We start from the raw sequence: 13,838 nt of genomic DNA on the forward strand, positions 1-13,838 counted from the left end.
TTGATAGCTATTCACGCTTTTGAGATATAGCGCTGCAAAGATAAGCGTGAAAAGGAGGGCGCAGAGAACTCAGACAGTCTACTTCTCTGCGTCTCTTCCTATCGCTGTTTCAGGTACCAAATTTATAATGGTTGTGTAGATCAAATTTAGTTCTACATTTTTGTAGTTGACAACTTTTTGATAGCTCCGCCCACTTTTGAGATATCCGCCTTGAAAGATAGGAAGCGAGGGAAAGAGAGACGCAGGGAAATCAGACACTCTTGCTTCTCTGCGTCTCTCCTTATCGCTGTTTCAGGTACCTATCTTCAAACGCTCATATCTCAAAAACCTGAACACCTATCAAAAAGTTGTCAACTACAAAAATGTAGTTCTAGATTTGATCTACAAAGCGAATGTAATTTTGAACAAATTTGGTCAAATTTGATGCTGTGGACGACTTCTCTGACTTCATCAATTTTCAAAATATTTTTTGAAAATCAGAACTTCCAGAAAATTGCCAAGAGTCAGGAAATGGTCTAATCCTGACAACTTTATATTTAAATTGTAGCTCGAACCTATTTTGAAAGCAAAAATTCAGTCCACTTTTATCAAAAACTACAATGACTATCAGAAAATTGCCAGCTGTCAAATTGAAAGTGGGGACACAGTTAGCACAAATTCGAGAAAAAAAACCCAGACAGAACTTCAGACTGAAAATTGATTATATTACGAAGTTTTTGAGCTATGAACATTAAAAAACCCAGTTTATTTGATTAGGAACACTGATGAGGCTCAAACTACACCCCTGGGAATGAATGAGCAATGTCAGAATGGAAAAAAAAAGTTGATGATAGGGTCCTAGTGCTCGAAAAGTGTACACAAGTGATCTTAAAACCAGAAAGTGTGCAAGAACTTCTTCTAATCGCATGACTGAATATCCTAAAAATGGAAGATAATGACCGATAGATCATATCAGAAAGTTCAGAATCTCACGGTTTTTTAATCAGGGTGAACAATTTGATTCTTACGATTATCCGTCACAAAACTAGGTTTCAAGTGTTGAAAAAAATATAGAACAACTCTCTTCAAGATATATCAGAAAATCAAGTCTCATATCTGAAATTGAGTTTATTCGAAGGTTTATGATTTCTATCTGGTTAATAGACAGGTACTCTAAGTGTGTTATGTGTTAATACCTGGAAAGAAAGGGAATTGATTGAATCATGACAGATTCTTAAAGGTTGTTGGTCTTTTGGAACCACCGTAGTATATATGCTCCAGAGTTGCGCGGAATTCCGACTTCCGACTTCCGGGCTGTTTTTCCGTTCCGACTTCCGTTTTGAAAATTTCACTTCCGACTTCCATTTTTGGAAGTTTACTTCCGACTTCCGTCAGTCCATAAGTGTGGAATTTCCGAAAAGTATATTTTGCAGAAATACAAGAAAAAATGGTCTAAAAGGACAGAAAATAGGGTTTTTTTCAGCCAAAAACTAATTTTCCACTGATTTTCGCAAATTTTATGTACTTTTTCTAGGAGTTTTTCAATCTTTGCGAAAAAATCTACTTCCGACTTCCGACTTCCACCTTCCAACTTCCGGGCGTTTTTTCACTTCCGTCTTCCGGCTTCCGACTTTCGTTTTCAAAATTTTACTTCCGACTTCCGACTTCCGACTTCCGTTTTAGAAAAAATAACTTCCGCGCAACTCTGATATGCTCAAAGACGAATATTCATGTTTTGTAGATTCCGACACTTTTGCAAATTCTTATAAACTTTAATTATTGACTCGTAGGTTGAAAATCGCACACTTCCCGTTCTCTTGACTCAAAATTAGCTTTCGCGGAAGAGTTTTTCTGCGCAGCCGTGTAGTCCTCTCGGACAAGATTTCTCACGGGATCTGAGGCTGATTACTGAAATCAAGTTCGCTCCACTAGACATTGGCGGCAAATTCAAATTGTAATTTTTTCAATTTGCTGTTTCGTTATGATATTTTGATACGCCGCTCAGAATCTGCAGTTAGAAAAATTTGACTTCAGTACTCCTATGCACTCTCTTGAGATACAAGTTAGTATGATGAGAGAGAGAGAGAGAGAGAGCGCAGAGAAGTTAGACAGTCTCGCTTCTCTGCGTCTCTCCACACTAGCTAAAATCTTAAAGTCCACAAACTGAGTAATCCGAAAACTGTACATTGAACAATTTATTTTAAATAAAAAACACCCGATTAAAAAAAAAGAAACCAAAATCTTAAACTCTTCAAAACCGTATCTGCGACTCGCTCCTCGCACCAACTTTACTCAACGGCCCAGAAAATTTGTTGAACGAATTTCTAAACACCATCGTCCGAAAGTCGTTATTGCACATTATACTTATAGCTCCATCACAAGCGTGTATAGTAGAAAACGCAAAGGTGGTCAGAAAAAATTGAGCCCATTTACTTTGTACTCTGGGGGAGATAATGAAGTAGCAGACAAGTTCAATACTAAACAGCATTCCTTGTAGACAGGTCTGAAAACATATGGGTGCTAAAACTTGATACAGTATGACCTACCTGCACCAACAAGCCCACTTCTTTCTTATTAATTTGTTTGGTCACACAGTCACTATGCGCGTGTCTGAATAGCAGATGAGCTTTGTAAATACTGAATAAATCAATAACCAAAATCACCACAATAATAGTGAGATATTTACAAAATATCCCATAGAACGAGATATCAACACAGGAATTGGAGACATGGTACATGAACATATGGAGGTCACTGCTCCAGAAGTACTTGCACCCCGAGGCATAGAACATGATGATAGACGCAAAGGCGTATAGATTGGCGATGCCTATCATGACGATGGTGAGACGTTGACTGAAACAAGAAATAAGAATATTCTAGCTTCTTTCAGTAGAGCGATATTGCTTACCTGTACAATTGGTGATATTTCAGTGGACTTGCTACTGCACACAATCGATTGCAAGAGAGAAGGAGATGGGATAAAACGGATACTTCATAGCCGAAGAGCATGATGAAGGAGATGAGATTCGAGTTGTCTTTAAGGATTTTGATGTCGCTGGAAGTTTGTATGGCTTTAATTGAGGTAAAGCTGCTTTGAGGCACGTAAAGTGCGGTCTTTACCAGAGTTGTTGGGAAGTAAACTCGGAAGTTAGACGGAAGTGAGTTTTATTTCGACAATCTTTACTATTAACAAACACCAAATTCTGTGTGTATGTGTGTATGTCGCCGATCCTACCGCCCTTCCTACTGAACCGATTTTCTTCGAACTTGGACCAAAAGATCAGGAATTTTCCCCTCGCAATGCCCGTCTATTTTTTTAGTTAGAATAAGTCTCAACTAGGTCACTAGGTGAAAAAACACGGTTTTCAAGCCATTCAATGGTTTTCGCTTCCGAAATAGGGAAATAGGAGTTCACGGGGGAAATAATTATAGAACTTTTTCATTCTTCAAACGAATTCATTTCTTCAAATTTTCAACACGGGTTGTGTAGAAAAAGAGGTTGAGCAGCCGTTAGGCTGCGTTAACCGACTGGTATGAAACGAACGGCAAAAACATAAAGTGAATACGTTGTATTGATGGTATTACTATCATTCGAGCATAAAAATTCCGACATTTTACCTATCCCCTACCAGTAGACTTGAAAAACGAGCTGATTTTAAAACCCGGAATATCCCGGAAGTCGGAAGTTGGAAGTGAAGACTTTTCCAGGTCTACTGGTAGGGTAGGGGATACTGGTAGGGGATAAGTAAAATGCCGGAATTTTCTATGCTCGAAAGGTAGTAATACCATCAATACAACGTATTCACTTCATATTTTTGCAGTTTGTTTTATATTGTCGAAATAAAACTCAATCTGTCTAACTTCCGAGTTTACTTCCATGTAACTCTGGTCTTTACACTAATTATGAACCGGAACGACTGTCTCGCGCGCCATTTGCTTTCAAATAGTATAAGTGGAAAAATATACCAAAATGTAGAACTCAGCAAGTTCTATGCCTCATATCTACTTTAAGTCAAATGACGACCGCGGGCCTGGGTGTACTGTCAAAAAAACCGTCTACCACAACTCGCGGCAGACCAACCATTAGTCATACTGCTCAACACGTGGATCTGTCTCCTGCGAGATTTGAATGAAGCGTTGCGGACACGTCGCTTGCGTCAGTAATAAGTAATAACTGGGATAATTAATTTATTGCGCAAATGCACCTATTTCTAATAGTAAAGTAACGATTTCACAAAATATCAAAATTGCTAACCCGTCAAGGTACCAGCTCGGCTACTTCCCGCAACAGTTACGCAGCATTCACAGCTTTTGCAACAGTTACGCGACAAGATTGCAACAGTTCCACAGCAATTAGGAAAAATCAGAACATATGCAACAGTTACACAGCTTTCACGTCACTGCGACTGATGGTTCCCTTGTTTTTGGGGCATGCACCAGTTGTGCAACAATCTCACAACAGTCGCGCAGCAACTGTATATTCGCTCCAATGCAAATTGGACTTTGGCTGCATTTTTCAATTTTTTCCAATGATTATTTAATGTCTATTTGACAAGTTTTATCATTTTTCCGACTTATTTTTACTCTATTTTTTGAAAATATTATTTTTCAGAAGAAGAATGTGTCTGGATGGCAAAGACGAGTCAGAGAGAGCAGCTGATCAACATAATTCGCCTATTCGATAAAAAATTTGGACTATTGAAGCGTTTTCAGCAAGACATGATCTAAAAATGTGAGTTGTTTCCCAACCGAATTTCATTGAAATATTCTTTTTCAGTTCTAGAGTCGATGAGCTTGAGGCACCGGACGTCTACAGATAGTAGGAACTGGGAAACTTCACCGACCGTCGGTCACCATGGAATTTCAATGACGTTTCTAAGTTTTTTGTTTTCGCTTTTATTTTTTTTAATGTTATATTCTTAAAATAAATATTAATAGTTATTTCTGTTATTCTGTTCACAAATTAACTATACTGATTAGAAGCGAGAAGTAATGGGCGCATGCAGCACGCCGGCAGCACTGATGCAACAACTGTGCAGCATTCATGCAACACTTGTGCGCCTCTGACGCAGCAGGAGTAAACTCTACGAATAACTGCTGCGTTAGTGCTGCGCAACTGTAGCGGAAAGTAGCCGAGAGGCCTGATATGTAGCGGAAACCCGACATTCCAAAATTTAACATGGTTGTCAAGCACTACTATATTCGCAAGATTACATGTGTCAGTAGAGCGCACTAGCTTAACAAAACGTTCATAAACCCTTTGATCAGACTAAAAACTGTTCGCTTAGCTGCAAAACACCTTTAAAAATATCAGTAAATTCGTGTAGGCGAACAAATTTTTCAAACTGATATCTTCTAGGCGGCAGGCGATAAAAGTCTGTGAAACTCACAAAAACACCATCGGTACCACCACGAAAAGAACAGTTGTCGTTTGAAATGCATCTCCCAGTGCCTGGTTTCGTGTTAGTGAACCGAAGGAAACGTGAACAGAGCTGACTTTTGATAAGAATAAGAGAACGGTCCAATTGGAGAGAACGCCGAGGAGAGAGATCTGAAAAAATTAATACTAATTGAAAAAATTAAATTACATTCGCAAATGTGTCGTGTGCATTCTGACGTGGTGGTGTTTGCGTACTGGTCGTTGCTTACCGTAAGGCTTGTAAGTAAATCGTAAATGCAACAGGCTATTCACGGGATTTCAGTGTAGCACTGCGGTCGTGTGGCTTTTTTAATAGAAAACTAATTCGCGCTTATCAATAGAGCGCACTAGCTTAGCAGAATTTTAGCTTGCGCCTTGAAAACCATATCTACAGACGGTTGTATGCGACTAACTAGTTATAAACATACTTGCAAACCGGGCCAAAACGGGCCGGCACGGGCCGGCTCGTAATTCGCGTCAAAATGAATATTATGAGCTCAAAAATATACGAAAATGCAGATCTCGGCGAGTTCTATGTCTGTGACCTACTACGGGCCGGATGGCTATTTGTTAATGTGCCGCGGGCCGGGCTAGAATGGCTTTTTTGGCCATTTTCGCGATTTTTTGCACTTTTTCCCGGCCCGCGGCACATTAACGAATATACATCCGGCCCGTAGTAGGTCACAGACATAGAACTCGCCGAGATCTACATTTTCGTATATTTTTGAGCTCATAATATTGAGTTTGACGCGAATTACGAGCCGGCCCGGTTTGCAAGTATGGTTATAAAATGTCCTAACCCCGTTTTAAAACTCACATAAAGCAAAATGAAACCAACGATGAAATCTTCCGACATGATTAGAAGAATAAGTACGGGAACAAGGAATGTATCGGTCCGCCGATAAATATTAATACACTTGGGATTTGATTACGTAGGGTGAAAACTTGGAAACGCCTGAAAAATATTATATTTCTTATTCGTGAGAACTCTCTTATTTTTCATTTTCAGAGATCAAAAAAGTAGCGGAAAGAAAGCAAACATTTGGTTTTTTTTTGGTTTGGAGGTGTGCAACATGCAAACAACTCTACACAGGGGTATATAAAATGAACAGGAACTATTTAAAAAAATGAAAAATAAGAATAAACAACTAATTAGTCATATTACTTCTGTTTTCAGGGTGGTATTAGGTGTCTCGAACCGGTGAAAATGAAAAAAAAAGTGATTCTAGGAAATGTGTTTTCTAGACCACAAACAGATATACTACTTAATGAGATTTTAAGAATGTACGTTTCAGACGTCAGATGTGTTTTATAGGGATGCCTTCAAATAAATATCTGAGAAGCTGAGGGTATGGATAGTGCGCTCTACTGATAAACGCGGTCATTACGGGTTACGGTAGGACTGCACAACTTTCAAAGATCAACAACACCCAGAAAGAAAATATCAAAATATCAGATTCGTCAAATCTCAGTTTCTCAGAAGACCGAGTTCTCAGGCTAACAAGAAATGTTGCAGAATCACATGTTCGTTGGTTTTTGCAGAATTGGCGGCTTCGAGTGATTATGGGAATGATTATCCAGAATTAGGTTTGATAGATGTGTCTGTAACAGCACATACAGAAGACTGGAGCAAAATAATCATTTAATTCAAGTTTCATTGGTTTTTGAACTGTTAGAATTGGCGTTTCACTAGATATGAAAGTAATTTGAACTTTTTTGGTTTTTTTTCTATCAAAAGGGACCAGGGTTGGGCGGAATTGTGCCTGGAGGAAATCAGCTCAACAACTGATATTTTTGAGTTGTTTTGCAGCAGAGCTAATAGTTTTCACCAAAAAACGAAATATATCACAAACTTAAACATTTTTAGAGGCTTTAAAATTGGAATTATGTATGTACCGGTTTTGATCTATTTTCGCGACTCACGAAGTCGTAATAAAAAATAAAAAATAAACTATTTTTACAACAAACTAAGGACAAAATTGTCTTCTAAAAAATGACTTTTTTCCGTCTTTCGCTTCCAAAACTGTCACATTCCCTTTCCCTACCGTAACCCTCGTGTTTTTATTAGTAGGGCGTATTTACTCAGCAGCATTACGGTGGAGCGCATTAACCAAAACAGAAACAGAAGTTAAATTACAAATGAGAAAATGGATGAAAGGATACCTTTGAACATAAATCAAAACTTTTGGTTGACTCCGCCCCCAAAACGGAATCGAAACAGTCGGTACATACCATACAAACCCGCTGTATGAACAGTTTGAGGGGTTTGATGTAACACCAACTTGGGGAGGGAGCCGAAAACACTCGATAGGAGCAGATGATTTTCAGGGAATAATGTGTATATTGAGTATAATTGTTTCCTCGAAGTTCGAAAGATCACATTCCTGAAAATCATAAACATGTAATTTTCCATGAGGCAATGGTCAACGATTCTTAAAACTTTCTGCCTTGAAACGTGGCCTATCCCAGACTTGCGTGGAATTCCGACTTCCGAGTTTCGGATTAGAAAAATCACTTCCGACTTCCGTCATTCCATAACTGTGAAATTTACGAAAAGTAAATTTCGCAGAAATACATGGAAAAATGGTCTAAAAGGACAGAAAATAGGCTTTTCTTCAGCCAAAAACTAATTTTTCACTGATTTTCGAGAATTTTATGATTTTTCTCTTGTAGTTTTTGAATATTTGCGAAAAAAACTAATTCCGACTTCCGATCTCCGTTTTCGGATTTTCACTTATAAAAACCGAAATAGTTCTGAAAGTTGTTACTCATAAAATAGAAAGCAGCCAAAAACTCGGTTTTTTTCCAAAACTGAAACAACAAAACCTTTTTTTGGGGGACGAAAATAAAAACGCAAAAAAAAAAATTCTGGTCGAGATAAAGTGCCAAAAAATCATTCTAGCCCTGCCACATTAACGACTAGCCATCCGGCCCGTAGTGGGTCACGGAGATAGAACTCGTTGAGATCTACATTTTGGTATATTTCTCGAATCATAATATTGAGTTTTCAGCGAGTTACACGGCGGCCCGGTTTTTATTACTATTATTATTATTTATTTACGCATGCTCGATACGTGAAGGTTAATCAATTAAAAATAGAATACAATAAAAAAATACAATAAAAAGAGGAGGGGAAGTCAGAAGTCAAGTTCGGAAATGTCAGAATCCGTGTTTCTTCTAGGGCTTTTGATTTACTATTTTATTCAGCACTCTGTTTGTAAAAAATAATCTGCCTATTTTAGTTTTTAATTTCTTCCATCGGTATTATCAAAATAAAAAAGTTCCGACATTTTTTCTTACGACAAAATGCAGACTCAGTACAAAATTACTACTGTGTCTGCATTCTGACGTGAAAAAAAATGTCGGAACTTTTTTATTTCGACAATAGGAGTGGCCACGCCTGGTTTTTGTGGGAGAGTAATTAAAGTAATTTAACTGTGAATTTAACTGTGAATAATAGCCCCACTGCGATCTCCCGACAATTTCTTCAATAAGGTAAATATTTTGTAGAGACGTCCACCATTCGATCCGAAGTTCCGCGTCCAGCACATGAATATCTCCGATGGATCGAGAGTATCCACGCTGAGATCTGTACCGTCCGGAAAATCAAATACGGCTACACCGAAGAAGAGTTTAGCGGCGATGAATGATTTATTGAAAATCGGGGCTCCAAATGACAGCAAAGCAGATGAAAAAAGAGCTGAAAAGAAAGAGAAAGTGGCGGAGAAGCAGAAGACGGCTCGTCGAAAGATCAAAAAATAGAAAGAATTATGAATTGTTTTTAAATATTGGTAATAAAATCGATCCGAATCGGAAATTGAGAAGCGATTTTAGTTTTGAATTGAAAAAGCAGATATTTTAAAGGTGTATTTAGGTCTTTTCTGATGTTTTCATATTGTAATGTCTACGTTCTTGTGAGCTCATTCCCTAATTGAAATTTTCATTCCGGAAAGATCTCTTGACTGTTTTTGACAAACGACAATGTCAGAGGGCGTCCATTTTCTAGTTCTAGAATCTAGATCACTGTAACACTGCACCCTATCACTCCGAAATCTACTTTTGAGGCGTCAGCGCGACAGGAAACGCGTCAGAAGTCTACTGTGCGCATAACGCGATAAAAATGTTTTGAAAATGTTTTCAGTGGAAAAAAACCAATGTATTGGAGATTGAAAATAAGTTTAGGAGGAATTTCGTCATTTTATTGCTATAAAACACCAAAACTTCACTGATTTCGGTAGAAAACGGCTGATTTATTAATTTTTGTATACTGTAGGAAAACTTTTTTGCTATGCGCCTTTAAGCCTACAGTAAGAATTTGCACTGCTAAAGCGTCAGCAATGCCTTGGGTCATTTGGGTGCGTAAGGACCTGTGTGTAAGTTGTATTCGTCAAGCAGGTGACAATTTTTTTCGATTGATAAACCTTTGATATAAATCTTATTAGAATTTCAATTAGAATTTCTGACAACAGAATTTAAGTTAAAATTAAACGATTTTCTAACATTTATGATTAGAGAAATAAAATAGACGTTGAAATTATGAGCAAAGAACAGTTGTTACCAGCTATGATTCATAGCTTTTAACAATTAGCAAGGCGATAAGTCTGAGAAAAGAGACTGTCAATGGCAGCCTCTCAATCATTCGAATACCCGCAATCAAACATTTCATAAAGTTAAATACGAACAAATTCAAGATTAACGGATCTATCTGGAATTTTAGCAGAAGTATATGGCAGTTGATCGGCTGTCGACGGCAATTTTTTGTGTGGTTTGATGTCGTAACGGAGCAACAGATTGCCAAACATCTGGAAAACAATTTTTGTATATAGACATCAGACTCTTTTTTTTCTATATAAACTTACCAAATACAAATTACTTCTAGCCAAGTTCTCTCCAACACATGATCGTTTCCCGATACCAAATGGTATGAGCTGGTGTAGCAGTTTTTCATTCTCCAGGAATCTATCCGGATTGAATTTGTCTGCGTCCTTGAAAATATTTTCATTCGCATGTAAACCACCGAGTTGAGCTGTGAGAATTTCTCCAGAATCCAGTTGGTATCCGTTTATTGTCGTAGGAGCATCGCTGGTTTTCCAAAAGTTCACGTTAAGAACCGACGCATGTCTCTGAATTTCAGCCACTGTTGCATTGAAATATGGAGTTTCAATTCGGTCGTTCTGACTTAAAGATTTTGATCCATTATTGGTGACTCTCATAAGCTCTTCTTTCGCTTTTCTCATCACTTCAGGATGATTCATAAATTGATTAAAACCAGAGGTCAGTGTAACAGCTGTAGTATCATGACCAGCTAACCAGAGATCCGAAAGAACGTACTTCAGAGACTTTATTCTGCAATTTCATTCATTTCCAACTTTTCAATAAAAACAAAAATCTTACGTATATGCTGGGTGACCACCATTCTTGTTTTCTTTCTCCATTTTTATAAAGAATGCATCAACAAAGTCCTTTGGGTTTTCTTCATTCAAAACATACTTTCCAGATTTGACATCTTCCCATCTTTGCTCAGCCACTCGACCGATGTAATCACTAACTGCATTCATGCCTGACTTAGTTTTTGCATAGCGTTTCGGGAAAAAGTTTTTAACAATCCATACAGGAGCCATCATGTCGAAGATGGTGAAAACATCGTTTAGTTGGTGAGTAAGATGTTTGAGATGGAAGAAGTCGTTCTTGTTATGTTCATCGAAGCGTATCCCGACAAGAATGCTGTTGATGACACTTCCAACCATAAGATCTAAGAATTCTCCGTGATTCACGATTATCTTTCCGTCGACTTCTTCTTTGTTCAGTTCAGCGCATCTGAAAGACAAACATGATTAAATTATTCCTTAAAAGCAAATGTTTCTGAAACTAACCTTGCATCAATTTCCTCCAGCACTCTTTGCTCCATAATATCTCTTCCAACTCCCATGTTTCTTAAAGTAAGCATTGTGAATCTTCTCATCTCCGTCCAAATCTCTCCATTAGCGAATAGCAATCCAAAACCAGCATTGAAATGCTCAAACAAGGGTGGCAAGAGCCGATTTTTGTAGTTGTTTCCATTCTTCACAAAGACTTCATGATTGGTTTCATAGTCGGAGATGCTGATATGAGGGAACGGGCCCAGCCATAGTGTGAATACATTTCCATATTGCTGAAAGTTTAATATTGAAATGTAGAATCAAGCCATTCTCCGTTACCTTCCGGAAAAATTCGAATGCTGGAACTATTCCTTTATGTTTCCATGACTGGTAAACCAGTTGTGGAATATTTCCAATTATTGGTAAAGCCATCGGACCCGGTGGTAGTTTACGGGCTCTTTTGTATTGTCTGACAATCAAAACAGCAAGAATTGTAGTTAGAAGGAAAATAAGAATCATTTTGAGAGTGAATAATAGCTAAAAAAAAATTCCCTATTTATAGAGAGCCTGTTAACTACAAAATAACACTTTGTTATCAAGGGACGTACAGTTTCCTACAAAACACGGTTTTAACAAATAACAATTGATTAGGGTGTATTGCGCAATGTGAACAAATCAAGAGACTACGCCTATTGCAAAAACCACAAACTACAAAGTGTTTACGACAAAGAATAGTCTCGCTTCACTAAAAAAGATAAGACTCTTGTTTTTCTTGCCTATAGCATGTAGAAGAGGCTGAGGCGGAGATTATCACATTGATAGGAGATACTTGAGTTTGCATGACGTTTCAAAACAACTGATAACTTTTATGGATAGGTGTAAGAATGTGTTTCAACCGTGTAGACACTATCCTTAGGATGAAATTTGGAATAAAACATGCGCGAAACACATGTATCAACTTTGGATTTGACCCAGATTTCCAGACCAGAATATTTGGATTCTGGAGGGTTGTCAGCAATTTGTGAAAACTGATTTTCCACTAGAATTTGATTGTCTATCGATTTCTGCTAGGTTTGGCAATTTTACAGCACTTTAATTTATCTTATCTTTTGTTGAAGGCAGTAGACTAATGAGCTTTGATGCAGCGCTGGGCATTGTTTGAGAGGTCAATTAAATAGTTTGACTAAATCATGTTCGAAATTTTTTCCAAACTATTTATTCGACCAAAAATTATTTGATTTTTTCTGAAAAAAAAACGGAAATCGGAAGTCGGAATTAGTTTTTTTTTTCGCAAATATTCAAAAACTACAAGAGAAAAATCATAAAATTCTCGAAAATCAGTGGAAAATTAGTTTTTGGCTGAAGAAAAGCCATTTTTCTCTCTTTTTAGACCATTTTTTCAATGTATTTCTACGAAATTCACTTTTCGTAAATTTCACAGTTATGGAATGACGGAAGTCGGAAGTGATTTTTCTAATCCGAAACTCGGAAGTCGGAATTCCACGCAAGTCTGGGATAGGCCACGTTTCAAGGCAGAAAGTTTTAAGAATCGTTGACCATTGCCTCATGGAAAATTACATGTTTATGATTTTCAGGAATGTGATCTTTCGAATTTCGAGGAAACAATTATACTCAATATACACATTATTCCCTGAAAATCATCTGCTCCTATCGAGTGTTTTCGGCTCCCTCCCCAAGTTGGTGTTACATCAAACCCCTAAAACTGTTCATACAGCGGGTTTGTATGGTATGTACCGACTGTTTCAATTCCGTTTTGGGGGCGGAGTCAACCAAAAGTTTTGATTTATGTTCAAAGGTATCCTTTCATCCATTTTCTCATTTGTAATTTAACTTCTGTTTCTGTTTTGGTTAATGCGCTCCACCGAAAGGCTGCTGAGTAAGTACGCCCTAAAAATAAACGCGAACACAAGGGTTACGGTAGGAAAAGGGGATGTGACAGTTTTGGAAGCGAAAGGCGGAAAAAAGAAGTCATTTTTTAGAAGACAATTTTGTCCTTAGTTTGTTGTAAAAATAGTAAATAGTTAATTTTTTATTACGACTTCGTGAGTCGCGAAAATAGATCAGAACCGGTACAAACATAATACATAATTAAAAGCCTCTAAAAATGGTTAAATTTGTGATAAATTTTGTTTTTTTTGGTAAAAACTATTAGCTCTGCTGCAAAACAACTCAAAAATATCAGTTGTTGTGCTGATTTCCTTCAGGCACAATTCCGCTCAACCCTGGTCCCCTTTGATAGAAAAAAAAACCAAAAAAATTCAATTTACTTTCATATCTAGTTAAACGCCAATTCTAACAGTTCAAAAACCAATGAAACTTGAATTAAATGATCATTTTGCTCCAATCTATTTATGCTGTTCGTTCCAGACACATCTATCAAACCTAATTCTGGATAATCATTCCCATAATCACTCGAAGCCGCCAATTCTGCAAAAATCAACGAACTTATGATTCTGCAACATTTCTCGTTAGCCTGAGAACACGGCCTTCTGAGAAACTGCGATTTGACGAATCTGATATTTTGATATTTTCTTTCTGGGTGTTGTTGATCTTTGAAAGTT

The 13,838-nt window shown here is 37.5% G+C and overlaps 3 protein-coding genes across 3 annotated transcripts; 1 reads left to right on the top strand and 2 right to left on the bottom strand.

Moving 5' to 3' along the window:
* Positions 1–1,161: 1,161 nt before the first annotated feature.
* Positions 1,162–6,254, bottom strand: GCK72_017068 (uncharacterized protein; the record flags this gene model as incomplete). The annotated part of the gene is made up of 6 exons (XM_053731863.1): positions 1,162–1,175; positions 2,413–2,482; positions 2,526–2,832; positions 2,888–3,034; positions 5,370–5,530; positions 6,216–6,254. The coding sequence occupies 6 exons, from the start codon at positions 6,252–6,254 to the stop codon at positions 1,162–1,164; spliced, it is 738 nt and encodes a 245-aa protein (XP_053580776.1).
* A 2,693-nt stretch (positions 6,255–8,947) lies between these two features.
* On the top strand, positions 8,948–9,160 carry GCK72_017069 (uncharacterized protein; the record flags this gene model as incomplete). The annotated part of the gene is made up of 1 exon (XM_053731864.1): positions 8,948–9,160. The coding sequence occupies one exon, from the start codon at positions 8,948–8,950 to the stop codon at positions 9,158–9,160; it is 213 nt and encodes a 70-aa protein (XP_053580777.1).
* Positions 9,161–10,068: 908 nt separating this feature from the next.
* On the bottom strand, positions 10,069–11,775 carry GCK72_017070 (uncharacterized protein; the record flags this gene model as incomplete). Its single annotated transcript, XM_003093761.2, has 5 exons — positions 10,069–10,200; positions 10,258–10,744; positions 10,793–11,215; positions 11,272–11,549; positions 11,596–11,775. The coding sequence occupies 5 exons, from the start codon at positions 11,773–11,775 to the stop codon at positions 10,069–10,071; spliced, it is 1,500 nt and encodes a 499-aa protein (XP_003093809.2).
* Between the last annotated feature and the right edge of the window lie 2,063 nt (positions 11,776–13,838).

This window comes from Caenorhabditis remanei, chromosome V, assembly GCF_010183535.1.
Source record: "Caenorhabditis remanei strain PX506 chromosome V, whole genome shotgun sequence".
Classification (NCBI taxonomy): domain Eukaryota; kingdom Metazoa; phylum Nematoda; class Chromadorea; order Rhabditida; family Rhabditidae; genus Caenorhabditis; species Caenorhabditis remanei.